Source organism: Notolabrus celidotus, chromosome 21, assembly GCF_009762535.1.
Source record: "Notolabrus celidotus isolate fNotCel1 chromosome 21, fNotCel1.pri, whole genome shotgun sequence".
NCBI classification, from domain to species: domain Eukaryota; kingdom Metazoa; phylum Chordata; class Actinopteri; order Labriformes; family Labridae; genus Notolabrus; species Notolabrus celidotus.
This window is the reverse complement of record NC_048292.1, coordinates 21,736,862-21,751,509: the sequence shown is the minus strand read 5'-3', so window position 1 is coordinate 21,751,509 and position 14,648 is coordinate 21,736,862. Positions and strand designations below refer to the sequence as shown.

The 14,648-nt window shown below is 40.0% G+C and overlaps 1 protein-coding gene across 1 annotated transcript in view; it reads left to right on the top strand.

Annotated features, from left to right (window-relative positions):
- Positions 1-14,648, top strand: part of mkln1 (muskelin 1, intracellular mediator containing kelch motifs) — a 39,229-nt gene that overhangs the window by 1,775 nt on the left and 22,806 nt on the right. The window contains exons 2-8 of the mRNA XM_034673395.1: positions 293-362; positions 6,311-6,453; positions 8,535-8,623; positions 8,714-8,823; positions 10,922-11,114; positions 11,206-11,322; positions 11,509-11,574. Coding sequence (XP_034529286.1) covers positions 293-362; positions 6,311-6,453; positions 8,535-8,623; positions 8,714-8,823; positions 10,922-11,114; positions 11,206-11,322; positions 11,509-11,574 — 788 coding nt within the window. The remainder of the gene's footprint in view (positions 1-292; positions 363-6,310; positions 6,454-8,534; positions 8,624-8,713; positions 8,824-10,921; positions 11,115-11,205; positions 11,323-11,508; positions 11,575-14,648) is intronic.

Here is a 14,648-nt window from a genome sequence, read left to right as displayed (position 1 = left end):
GCGATGATGTCACAGACAGGCAGCCTGAATTGAGTAACGTTTAACGTCTTTATCATTAAAAGTGCAAAAAAAACACATCTATATAAATTCTGCCGTGCTTAAATCCAATGAGTTATTTCCTAGTATGGAGACAATCGATTTACTACCTTTTTAAAATGATGTTAGATCGATATATATGTCATCCGGAAGGCCAACATGCTGAGCACAGATCGATGTAGTCGGATCCTAGGAATATAAATTGATACATCGATGTAGTGGAAAATTTAAAATTTCTCTCCATGTGCTCTTTCAGGAATATCTTGGTGGACAAACCTAATGATCAGTCTTCCAGATGGTCTTCAGAGAGCAATTACCCTCCACAGGTAAGTTCACTGCTGTTAACACTAACTGTCCCTTCACTTCATCTGCCCGTTTAAGGTGGGATGTTTCAGCTCCCTCGTCTTCAGTGTGCAACGAAGGAGGTGGAATAGTGGGGCAAAGTTGTGCTGCCTCTGATGGAGGGAAGACTGTGATGATGTGTGGCGTTGGAGCAGGGCTGATGGAACAGCGCTGTGTGTGTATGCAGAGCTCCTGTTGTGTGTTGACTATCTTCTGCACACACTGGAACACCTGTATTACGCTGCTGTGGAGTTCAGTGTGTGAGTACTAAGGTCTGGTGATGGCAGAACTTCAATACAGCGCTGTGCAAGAGGCTTCTGATTGGATGCTGCAGAAAAACTGTGGTTTGCGTCTAGAATTAAATTGTGAAATTTAAGGAGGTCTTTGATTTTTTCTATTTCGACATTTCCTGTAGTTACTGTTTACCGGGACTTCCACCAGATCCGTGTATGGTCTGGCTCTGTTCCGCTGTTGTCCAGCTCCGTGCTCTCTCGTATGTCTACACCCCGCGGTTGCGTTTTCAGAACGCAGCACGGAGCAGGACCGCCGGACAGCTGGAGTCATGTGACTGAGGTTTTCCCGCGGTAATCACTGAATCAAGGATTCTTCTCCTCCTCTCCTCATCCATGTTGTCTTTCTGATCCTCTGAAAACCTCTGACCTGTTGACTCCAGGCCTGGCTCCGCTCATCACGACAGTTTGTTGTTGTAGTTAAGTGAAATACGATCTGGTGATAACACAGAGTGTTTTATTCTGAAAATAAACCAGATGTTTTCATTTTGTTTTGGTGCCTGACTTCCTGTCCTGCTCCATCTGCTTTGTTGAGTTTGATGCGTCGTGCTCCGGTATCCGGCAAAAATAGAAGTCTTGTGTATCTGATCCGGAGGGCTCCGACCTGCTGGATCAGAGACGCAGCCGGAATGCAACGGAGCGGATCCAGTGGAAGTTAACACATTGACTAGAATAGAAACCTATCAGAACTGGTGCCGTGACTCATGGGAGATGGACCGGACACGGATCTGGTGGAGTTTTGCTGTTTGCTCACACATAAACCCTGGACATCTTCTAAATAATTTTAGTTTGGTGCACACATGCATCTTGCAGCGCAAAATTTCCTCCATTGGATATGCTCTCACAACTCCATATACTCAGTTTGGTTTATGTGAGAGGAGGTAGCAGATAGAGCATGCAGAATGAGGAGGAGTGTTGAGTAATTGTGATAGTTTCTTTGTTTATCTCAGTACAGCATGCATAGGGATGATTCCACGATACAAACACAACAAACATAAAACAAACAATTGAGGTGAGTGCTCGCCCTGCTCACTCATGTGCCGTGAATGTTCCTGACTTCTACCTGCTGTGTTCACACATCAACTGCTGTTTGTTGATGAAATTTTACCAGTGGGGCAGGCAGGAAAAAGTCCAGATAAAGTCAGGGGGGTGTGTGTTGTGTTTGGCCTATTTGTGGTGAAAAAAGGCTAAAGGAAGAGTTTAATTGTTAATTTGTAAGCTGATAACTCCTACTATCTGGAATGATTTGGATTCAGAGACACTGGAGCTAACAATCAAAGCTCAGAGTACTGTACTTCTGTGATCAATAGAACCACAGCCAGTACAGACTGACCTCTCAGAGCTGAGCATCAGGGTCAGATTGATGGGCACTGTTTGTTTACATTCTGTATCAGAGTAGATGGATGTCATACCACTTTGTCAATGGTTTTCAATGTGGATTAGGAGCTTGGCTGTTCTAATCCCTCCTGAGTGTGTGTGTCTTCATGCAGCATAAAAAGCTTCTTGTTGTTTCATCTTCACTCAGGGAAGAATCTGTGTCTCATCATGTATCTTGAACCCGTCGACCCGCTGCAGCTACGCTCTGACACTGAGTGTTTGAGGTTAAATCTGAAAGTTTGTGTTACATGGCTGGAGGAAGTGAAGCTTTTCAAAACAATGGTTAACCACTTACTCACTAGTTTCTAGGAAAGCAGCCGTGTGGTGTAGTGTGCGCCTCAGAACAACAGAATTAACAACACAAACATCAAACACACACACTGATTGTTTTGGCAACATTATTGTTGTTTCATTTTGTTGTTTATTGTGAGTTTTACTTCCTGAGACTGAGGCACGTTTGTATTATGTAGTCAGATGTTACAGAGAGGTTATTCACTGGATGTGAATGTCTGGTCTGTTGACAATTACTTATATCAGTGCAGAAAAGTAACGTTTGTTAAAGATGGAAAGAACAAACATTTTCATCTTCTGCTCTGACCAGCTGTTAAAAATATTCTCATAGTCCCTGCAGTGTTTTTATTGATTCCTTAGATTTATATATTAGGTTTTCCTCTTCTGATTGAAGCTGTTTTTCTGTGTTATGAAATAAGTTTCTGTTTCACAACTAATATAGAAGAATAATATGACAGTAATTTGATAAACACTAAATCATCAAATATATTCCCGTGGTGTGATAGCACTTATTGAGAAAAATAAGCCAATTCCCTTTCCAATCTCCAGTCTGTCTCTGATCCATCACAGCTCCAGATCTGATAGGTCGGAGCCCTCCGGATCAGATACACAAGACATCTATTTTTGCCGGATGCCGGAGCACGGCGCATCAAACTCAATAGAGCAGATGGAGCGGGACAGGAAGTCAGGCACCCAAAACAAAATGAAAACATCCGGTTCATTTTCAGAATAAAACACTCTGTGTTATCACCAGATCATATTTCACTTAACTACAACAACAAACCGTCATGATGAGCAGAGCCAGACCTGTAGTCAACAGGTCAGAGGTTTTCAGAGGATCAGAAAGACAACATGGATGAGGAGAGGAGGAGGAGAATCCTTGATTCAGTGATTACCGCGGGAAAACCTCGGTCACATGACTCCAGCTGTCCGGCGGTCCTGCTCCGTGCTGCGATCCGAAAACACAACTGTTTGGTGTGGACGGGAGAGCACGGAGCAGGCTGGAGATGGACTGGACATGGGAGTCAGGGATTAAGGTGCGTCCATGGAGTCCCAAGCAAATTATTTCACTGCAGTTCATCTATGAAGGGGGGGCAGTTTGATCACAAAGGGTCTGCGGCATTATTCGTCAATGTTGGAGGCCTTTGATGTGAATTACTATGAGGTGGAGCAACTTAGAAATAAAGAAGATGTTTTTACGGAGTTAAAACTTTCAGATTCAGATTAAAAGCAGGTTTTGTTTCTCATTTTTCAAAGAGAAACTCACTGTGTTGAAGAAACCAGGAGCTTCGAGGCAGAAACACAAACACGGTCACTAATCGAGACATGAGAACGAGATGGCTTTAATAGTTTGTTCCTCCTCCATTAACTAATTACACTGAGTGAAGGCCAAACAACGCAGTGATGTATAAATTAGGACCTTGGAGGTATGAGTCATCATCACAGGAGGTTGATGAGAGGATCACGCTTTTTACCACACATTGACTCACGACCAGTCGGAGCGAAAACAAGGATCAATACTGGAAATGAAGGTCAAGACTCAGAAGAGCTGCTTTTACTCTTAATAACTCTAAATGTCAAATGACATCCATGATAACGTCACTGTTTTATAACAGATTATTAATAATGAAGGGCGAGGACATTCAGACATCAGAGTATTGTTTAAACTAACTGTGATGGTAGAACCACAAGTTGAATCCTTTCATTGATTCTGATATCAAAAGAGTTATCATTTGTCACCTTTTTTACCCTCTTTTTGCACCTCCGTTACTGTGCAATAAAGTTTCATTTAAGAGCGTCATATTAATGGCTGTCAGTTTGACTTAGCGGTTAAAGTGTGGTCCCTTTGCAGCAGTTGCAGGTGAGCTGGTTCAACTCCCCGCCTCTCGACCCTTTGCTGCATGTCTCTTCCAAACCCACGTTTCCTCTCTGTCCTCGGCTTTCCTCAAAAAAAACATGCAGTATAGAAGGGAGTCACTTGGAGACTAAAGATATGATATGCAATACTCAGCTAATGAAAGCGATGAATCAGGATGCAAAATGCTCCTAAAATTCTCTGCACTTCGTTTCAACTAGCACGTCTCTTGGCTTCTTCACACCCCTATTCGACATCCCGCTTCCTTCTTCCACTATTACCCTGCTGTCAACTTCTTCAGTTAATTACCTGCCATTCCTGTCATTAGCACCACAGCAAGGAACCATCAAGTCGTGATGCTGTGAGTCTCATTGGCAGGAAAATCTATGACATCGATATTTTTCGTCCCATGTGCTGTTTCTGTGCAGCTGAGTAGCTTTTTCTAGCACCATGTAATTTGCAATCCTGCTAACTACGAGTACGATAGTTGAGCTCATCCTACAGCAACTTTGATCACTGTGAGGCACAGACCCACTGACCTCGATCTTCTCTGGTCACTTGTTGTTTAAACTAGACTTTATTTATACAGCACCTTTCATACATACAAGCATGCAGCCCAAAGTGCTTCACAGAATAACAGAGAAACAGAAAACAACAGAAATGAGCATAATAATAAAAAACATAACCATAAAAATACTATAAATAAAATAGATACGAAATATTATATATACAATAAATAAAAAATACTAAAAATAAAATAAATATATAATACTAAAAATAAAATAAATATATAATACTAAAAATAAAATAAATAATACTACATTAAGATGAATAAAAATACTAAAAATGAATCAAATAAATAAAATTCTATAAATAAAATAGATAAGAAACACAAAAAGTAAAATAAATATATATACTACAAATAAAATAAATTAAAACACTAAGAAATAAAATAAAGAAATACTTTAAACGAAATAAATACTAAATACTAAAAATAAAATAAATAAAAGATACTTTAAAATAAAAAAAATGAAAATACCTAAAAATAAAATAGATAAAAGTACTTAAAAATAAAAAGTACTAAAAAATAAAATAAAGTAATAAAATAAAATAATACAAATATTAAAAAATAAAATAAATAAAAATACACAAAAAATACAATACAATTACTTGAAATTACAATAAAATTAATGAAATAAGTAATGCAAAATTAAAAATCAGTTTTAGTAAAAAAAAATCTGATAAATATAAAAATAAATAGATAAATAAATGAATAGATAAATAGGATTAGTTTATGTTGATAAAACAATGATTATAATTATGCATAACAGGGATGAAAATAAATGACTCCAAAGTAACAGCCAGATTAAAATGAGAAGTCTTGCACACTGTGGAGTCTTTTCAATCAAACCAGCAGTCCTCAGGTTTCTTCACCTAGTAGTGCACCACTGTTTTGTTTCTTTAAATGCAGGATTTTGACCTCATGAGTTGTGATTCAGTTGCACTGCCAGCTTGATCCACATTGCTCTCTATCCCAGCATGCCTCATGCATGAAAGTGAAAGCTGCTTGCAGTGATACGTTGTGAAAAAGACCACACAAACAGTTTCTTTTGATATAGATCTTAGTACAGGGTTCATTAAACGTGAGCAGTTTGATTACTACTCGTTCAGGGTCATTTCACTCGATACCCTCCGAGTTATTGAGCGAGGATACCCAGGACATGGATTACTGATATGACTCTTTTATGAGTGAACGTGAAAACATAGATGTCCGGCGTTTGTTAAGTGCCTTCTTTCCTATGGCTCATTTAATCAATGTTCCTGCCTGTCTCTCCTCTCGCTCCGTCCTAATGGCTGCTGGTGATTTGTCAGTAGATGTCTCGGCTTGTTAGAGCAGCGCTGACATGTGGACGCAGCTCATAGATTGTATGTAATGCCTCTTACCTGATGCAGTAAATTGACCATGCTGTAGCCATTTAGGTAATGAGGAAATCCTTTCACAGTGGCTGCTCCCACCATGAACGCCGGCTGCTTCCTGCATAATAACGTTGTCATAACTCTCTGTTTATCTTCACTTCATCTCATGCTCTCTCTCTCTCTTTTCTCTCTTTTTCTGCAGTTTTTAATCTTGAAGTTGGAACGGCCGGCTGTTGTCCAGAGCATCACATTTGGGAAGTATGAAAAGACTCACGTCTGCAACCTGAAGAAGTTTAAAGTGTTTGGTGGGATGAGTGAAGAGAACATGACAGAGCTTTTGTCCAGGTAAGATGCCCCTATGAATTCTTCTTCATCTGCTCATTCTGTGATTCCTTCAGTCTGCAAAGATAAAGATTGATCCAGCTTTATTTCATGCTGTGCTTTGAGAGAGATTGGGATTGATTGCATGTGTGAGGAGTCAAGCCGGAGAGAGAGGTCTGATCAGAAGATAACTGAAGGAGGAAGAACGTCTCAGGGGCAATAAAATATCTGCAAGGAAGCTCGACTATTGATGTCTGGAATTGATTTCCTTTGACCCGGTCTCATAGCATTAGCTCTGAATCCACTGGATTGTTATTGGTGCCAACACGGTCTAAAGAAGCATTTCGCCTGTACTGTAACCTCATGGTTCTAGGTCCTGCTTTGTTGTTCCTTTTTAGATATTTATGCCTCTAAACAGACGCTTTAAGAGCTCTCTGGTCGGTGAATGGAGGTCTGTTTTGAACAAACAGAGCAGCTGTTATTTATGTCATGAACAGAGAGGTCTCACCTGCAGCTGAAGGTAGAACGAGAAGAGCAAAGGGAGCAGACTGTGAGGCGTAGGGCCGCTCAGTTGAATGCAAAACAAAATATATTTTTTATTCCTGAACAGGCCAGGTAAACAGACAGCAGATATGACTTTAATGGATGAGAGCTGGTGGTAAATTAGGAGAGGACAGCACAGGACCCTGAGAAAGGTAGACGCCATTGTTTGAACTTTTTGTTTCCTACGACAGAGTTTAGATTGGATGTCAAGAAGCTCCTTCAGGTGGCCGATCTGACCAGAAACAAACAGTTCTCCTGTTTTGTCTGACTCTGTCTTCGCTCTGCCTTCGTGTGTCCCTGAATGCAGCAGAGTTTGGGCTCCTGAAGAGCGGCAAAAGTGCCTCACAGTGAAGAGAAGGATTACACTAGATTTATACAACGAAACAAGACATATAAATCGGTAGAATAATAAAAAAGATGATCATAAAAAAGATTTCAAATTAAAATAAAAGAAATACAGTAAAAGGAATGAAATAAGTTGGGATAGACAACAAAATTAAAAATCGGTTCAAGTTAAAAAGATCAGATAAATACAAGAATAAGAGCCAAATAAATAAATGAATATATGGATAAATAAATAAATAGATAAATATATAGATAGATAAATAAATGAATAGATACATATATAGATAGGTAAATAAATGAATAAATAGATAAACATATAGATAGATAAATACATGAATAGAAACATATATAGATAGTTAATTAAATAAATAGATAGATAAATAGTTAAATAAATAGAAATAGATAAATAAATAAATAAATAAATAAATAGATGAATCAAAGAGCCGAGTGGAATACAACTGACAGCATTGAAAAGCTGGGTTCAAGGTGTACAAAATGTTGACACGCTGAAAATCAACGTGTGGAGCAGGCTGGTAAAAAAAAAAAAAGCAGACGTATGATCACAAAAAGTGAAGGCTCAAACTACAACATGTGGATTTGCTCCATTTAGAGAACTGAACAGAAACATATGCAGTCCAGGGGTAGAAAACACTCTCAGATGGGTCTGATGTTGCTGGTCTGCAGACGTATTAGCATGCCAGCAACCTCAGTGCAGTCCCATTGGTCTGTCAGCTTCATGTTTAACTTTCACTGTCTGCTGCTGTTGTGTATTGCTCCCCACTTTATGAAATGTAAATGACTTGAATAAATTCAATTTTTTATTTTTTCTCCCAGACTGTTTTTTTTTTGCAGATATCCATGGTGTTTATTTTAAGGGGTACACTGCAGTCATTTAAGAACGTATAGTGCTCTTAAATGTGCACATATGGATTCAGTAAATGATGTTCCTGGGTCTGTTTTATTCCTGAACACAGTATGTTGAAAGAGATCTCTGTAGCTGCTAGAACATATAATGAAGAGGGTTTACTTCATTAGCAGTCTGGCACTTTGTTAAAGAAGACGACTGGTCATAGCTGCTAAATTGCCAAACTCACAAATGAGGTTTTGTTAATCAGCCAGATTGAGACAAGGATCCAGAATTTAGCAGCATATGGCCACAGTTGGCTTCTCCACCGAGCGATTCAATTTCTAAAACAGCTTCTCTCTTTTTCTTTCAGTGGCCTTAAGAACGACTACAACAAAGAAACATTCACCTTAAAGCACAAGATCGATGAGCAGATGTTTCCCTGCAGATTTGTAAAAATAGGTGAGAGCTGACCCGGTCGTAAAGGAAAGGTACAAAGTGAAGATGTGTCTTTTCTTCTTTCATACTCCCTCTCTCTTCTCTGTGTCAAAGTGCCTCTGATGTCGTGGGGTCCTAGTTTTAACTTCAGCATCTGGTACATCGAGCTGCACGGTATTGAAGATCCTGACGTGGTGCAGCCCTGCCTTAACTGGTACAGCAAGGTGAGCACCTGAGGGTAGCCTGGGGGGTTAGAGACGCCGCCTGGGACTGGATTATAGAGTCAGAAGGCCTCATTCACTCTAATTTAAATTAGGAGGCTTGAATCTGTAATAGAATGAATTAATCAGCCTGTAGAGGTACAACAGGTACCTCTGTCCTACCAAGAGGACGACTCAGAGGTTCCCCAGTAGCTCAGGTTACAGCCACACCTACAGTTATTCAAAGCAGCATCATATCAAAGCCACAGCTGCAGCAGTCGCACATTAATGTGATCGTTTTTCATTAACTTGTCGTCACACGCTGCAAGCTTTGGTGCTTTTAACCGCAGCGGATGGAGATGAACTCAGTCTGAACTCTTGCGTGTCAGGTCATGTCATGTTTAATGGCAGTCTGACCACAGTTTGTGTTTTTCCACACTTTGCATGCTTCATGTAACTCCAGGCGAGATTATTGCAAACATCCGTCTTCCCATGATCATAAAATCGAGTGCTTGGCTAATTTTTTTGTGCTGAGACATTTTCACAAGGCATAATTTAACAAACAGCTTAATGACTCTGATGGAGACGTTTTATCTGTTTTATGGACACAGGGGTCGATTTGAACCTTTAGTATTTATTCAATCTATAGAGTAAGCACTGTCTATGTAATTAAGATAACAGAAAGTCAGCTCGGTAATACACTAAATTCATGCACTTTTTGCACAGGGCGTCATGATGCAACCACTTGTCATGAATGTCTGCACAGATCCATGATACAAAAACAATTTAGCACAAAGCTACAGATTATTTTGTAAGACATCAGTGAGTTTCATGCAGCCTGCAGCTTTAAGAGTCGTGTTTGGAGATATATCTCTAAAAACGAGGGGTTGGAACAAAGTGTGATGACGGACGTACAGTAGAGTGGTCACATGATCATGTTTACTCACTCGCTAACAGCACTGACGAGAGCAGCTGAAGAGAGAGAGGCTGTGCTGCTGACTGAGATCACTCTTAGTAGCATGCACCATCCTGATTATACTTTAAATAATGCAGATTTAGTAAATATCAGACCCTGCTGACATCATCACTGAATTGCAAATGCTCATCATGTGTTGACGATTAAATTGTGAATAATTGTGCAGCCAAATACAATTATTCAGACTCAATACTGAGTCAGAGCAGCCCTTACCTGAATGACTTGTATAAAGTGAAAGCATTTTTATTATTTTTTTTATTGTGCAAGAAATGTGCCTTACAAGAAAAGGGTGACCAAGTGATGGGAGACAGAATAACAAGTAAACAAACATATGGAAAACATTAAAAAAAAAAACATACAAACAAAGAAGTGATAATAATAATAATAATAATAATAATAATAATAATAAGAGGAAAACCAAGGTAAAAAACAAAAGTTAAAAAACAACAGCAGCATAAACAATGACAAAAAAACAGAAAAACAATTGGTGTTTGTCAAAAATATAGAGCAGAAATAACCTATAAAAAGTAAGCAATGAAAGAGAAAGAACAAATAATAATAATAATAGGAAAATAGGTATATATATTATATCAATAATGATAATGAAACAGACGGTTTCATTATTATTAATTTCAACGCGTTAATATTAATGCAAGAAATAAATAAATAAGTAGATAATATATACATAAACATGTATGAAAATAAATAAACAAAGTGTGTCTTGTGAGGGTTAATGTTTGTGTGGGAAGGTAAGTGAATATCTTCCGATGTATTCCAAATCTGAGAAGTGTAAAGTGTAAAGATTGATAAGATTATAAGGATTGAAGAATTATTTTTTATTACTTTTTTTTTATTTTTTTATTTATTGGTGCTTAACATGAATGTCTTATTGTTGTTGGTATCAGAAGCTTGATAGAGAGAGGAGAGAGAGAGAAAAGTAGATTGAAAAAGTACGACAGGAAACAGACCAAAGGAAAAGATTAACTAATTATTTACTTTAAAAAAGAGAGGAAAAAAAAAAATCCGGAAAGCAGTGAGTTAGTGCTCTTATTGTAGTATCTGTGTCAACTCTGAGTTACCTGCTTTGCGCGTGTGTGGCTAACAGTTCTGTGTTGTGTTTGTGGACCTGATTTGGATCTGATGCAGTACAGAGAACAGGAAGCTATTCGCCTTTGCCTCAAGCACTTCAGACAGCATAACTACACAGAGGCCTTCGAATCGCTGCAGAAGAAGACGCGGATAGCGCTGGAGCACCCGATGCTCACTCACCTGCACGACCGGCTGGTGCTGCAAGGAGACTTTGACGCCTGTGAGGAGCTCATAGACAAAGCTGTGAGAGGTACTGAAGGATGAAACAGATTCAAAGATTCATTCAGAGTGATGCCTCTGCATGGTTTGTGCTGATTCTTCTCTGTTTGATGCTTTTTTAGACGGTTTGTTTAACCAGTACATCAGCCAGCAGGAGTATAAGCCGAGGTGGAGTCAGATCATCCCGAAGTGTAACAAAGGTACAAGCGCTCAAGAAATCAACCGAGACGACATGAACAGTGAGACCTTCTCTTTATGATCTGTCAATCAGACATCACTCTGAAAGCGTTGTGGCCTTGTAGCTAAATCTGTTCCCTCCCTCCTTCTCCTTCTTCTCCTCCCATCGTCCCACCCATCCTCTTCTGCGTCATCTCCCACGCTCACACACCATCCTTGTCCCTTCCTCTTCGTCCTTCTCGTTGCAGGTGACGGCGACGACAACAGGCCCGGGATGAGGGGAGGACATCAAATGGTCATTGACGTCCAGACCGGTGAGACCCACGCAGCCTGTTTTATGACTCTGCTGTTTGGTGGACAGCGTGACTCATCTCCTCCTACACTGACTCAAAGCTCTATTACTGTTTAATCAAATTAACCCTCCCTACTCATCCGCTCCACCTCCTCCGAACGATAACAGTCCTGGGGGCCTTTCTCCTCTGAGAGCGCATAAATCACGACTCTTGTTTTGACGTAGACACAACTGCTGTTGGGTTTTTTTGTACAGTATCTGGCGAGCGTGTTGGTGTACTTCCCTGCCGGATATCTGAACACAAAGCCTGCAGAGAGAGAGAGTGTGTGTGTGTGTGTGTGTGTGTGTGTGTGTGTGTGTGTGTGTGTGTGTGTGTGTGTGTGTGTGTGTTGTGTGTTGTGTGTTGTGTAAGTGTGTGTGTGTGTGTGTGTGTGTGTGTGTGTGTGTGTGTGAGAGAGATAGAGAGTGATGCTGTGTCTGCAGCTCTTGTCAGAACAGAGTGAAGGCCGTGCATCCTTCTGGTGTGTGTGCGCATGTGTGTGAGGCTACACACACACACTCTGCTTGTGTCTTTTCTGAGTTGTAGTTGTGAAGAGAAGTTGATGCAGAAGATCTTGAATGATTTCTTTGTGCTGCAGGGATCCTGATCTCAGTTTGATTTTATTGAATTACTTCCGTTTTGATATTTATGGAGCAGCCAGAGAATCTGTGTTTGTCTTTTGAGTCTTTTCTGATCTTTGCTTCTTACTTTGAAGTATTTCGACTTCATGAAATAAGTCCTGTTTAATCCTAACTCATCTAAAAAACGTTTCTTTAAGGTTGTGTTTTTCCTTTTGCTTTACTGTAAAGGAAAGAGGATAGAGTCTGATAAATAGGAAGAAAGAAAGGGGAAGAAATGCTGCAAAGGGTTGAGGGTCAAAGTCAGAGCTGAGGTCGCTGTGTCACAGATAGATGAAAAGAAACAGAAAATGTAGGGAGTTAAGAGTGGGGGAAGACATGCTGTAAAGGGTTGTATCAGGCAGTTGAACAGGTGACCTGCGGCGAGGACTCTGTATTTAGGGTGGGAGCTTAAACCGCGAGGCCAACCAGCGACCCGGGACGCCTGGCTCCTGATTCCCAGGGAGTTGATTCTTCTGGATTTCTCTGGCCCGGCGATGTGACCTATGAATCGAACATTAACGTGAATACATGTTTTGAAAGAAGGGTTAATAAGCTGCTCAGTGCTACAGAGACATCTATTTTGGACATGTATTGAATTGAACTCATTCTGTTATTCTCTTTTGAAAGCAATGAGCCATGTTAGCTCTTTGTGTTTATTTAAGCGCTGTGCATGGACTTTTAAGTACGATACAACCATAGACTGTATAAGTAATGGACATAGTATCCGTGACGTCACCCATCTGTTCCTGAGCGCTGTTTTGAAGCCGATTGTCGGCGGGAGCCATATTGGAAATGCTGAATTCAACCAAACTTAGTGTGAGGTAAAGAGGCGGGGTTTGAGCCTCCTAGCCAACAGCTATGTGTTCCCGCCTGTCAGTCAAGTCAGTCATGTCTAGGGCTGTCAAAATTGCTCCAAATGACGTTCGAATATTCGCTCTAAAAAAAACCATAGGTTCGAACCATTCGAATATCTATATTTGCGCATTATGTCATTAACAGGTGGACAAACTAATACAAAAAGATAACTACTTGTATATGTGTTTTTATTTAAGATATAACATGCCTAAAACATACCTACACATTACAAAACAAGTAAATGACCTAATTGTCTATACCGTAACACTTTTAAGACCGTAGACCTCTCGCTCGCTCGCCCCCCTCCCCTCTGTCTGTGCGCAGTGCGCTGAGTGAGTGCTGAACAAGACTTGTGCGAACAATTAAAGGTCCCGACTCTTGTCCCTAATATAGGCAGGCTTCATTCAGTGATTGAAGCAAATATTATTAACATTAATTGAAGTTAAAAACGAAAAAGTAGTCCACTTACATTCTTGGCGCTTGTATAAAAAAAAGAGGAAAAACTGCATTTATCCCAGTGTCACTGATTGTTGGGCTCTTTTAGTCCACTGTCAATGCAGGGTCTTAGGCCGGACAGGTTATTTGCCAAAAACACAAGACAGTCAGTGTGAAGAGGCCAGTGCCGATCTCTTTTTATTCAATATATTCCCAGCGAAGGAAAAGACGCGTTCAGAGCGCACTGAGGATCCGGGGACGGAAGGATTTCTCTCTGCAGTCTGCTTCACGCTGTGCATGTGCAACTCCTGTGATCTGTCCCTGACCCGTCATGCAGTGCACCCACTCGCAAAACAGCAGCTGATGTGTTTTTTTCCACAGTCGAATATTAATTTTCACAATCGAATCTCTGTTTTTTTTTAAATATTAGAATATATATTCGAATTTAGAATATTTGTTGACAGCCCTAGTCATGTCCTTATTTGGGCAAAACTCGTAATCTTAATATCTTCTGAACTGTCACCTTAGAAAAACTCACCCCCCCTCACAGTGTGTGCAGATAGAGAAATTAGCCACGTAGACCCAAGCGTTTTTTTTTTTTACCAGGCTGTAAACATGTTTATTTCTGCTGTAAAGATTGTCTTCTTTGAATGGGTGTGTATGTGGTTTCCGGTGTTTCTGCAGCCAGCCTCAAGCAGATTCTTGATGAATTGCAGTTTATAATACTTCAGCATGGGTTTCCTATTTTAAGACTGGAGGTTGCTGCTTGATTTAAACACTGTGCATGGACTTTAAAGTACGATAAAATGTTAGTTACATACATATATACTAACAAGACAGCAAAAAACTCTTTGCTTGTGATATCTGCTTCAGATTCAGTTTCAATCAGAGTTTTCATCCATGTGTCTTCGTAATAAAGGCTGTAACAAGCTTTGATAACACAGAGGTCCAGAACTCTGCAACTATATCCACATTTCGAAAATCAGCGCTAGTGAGCTGATTCATGTTTTTTCAGGTACTCTCTGTACGTCACTGGAACTGTCTTGGGACGCCTCGGTTTATCAATATCAAGAGTCCGTTAAAAGATCAAAATATTCATCTCTTCCTTGAATTGACTGCTCTGTTTGACAATGTTATTTTAACCTT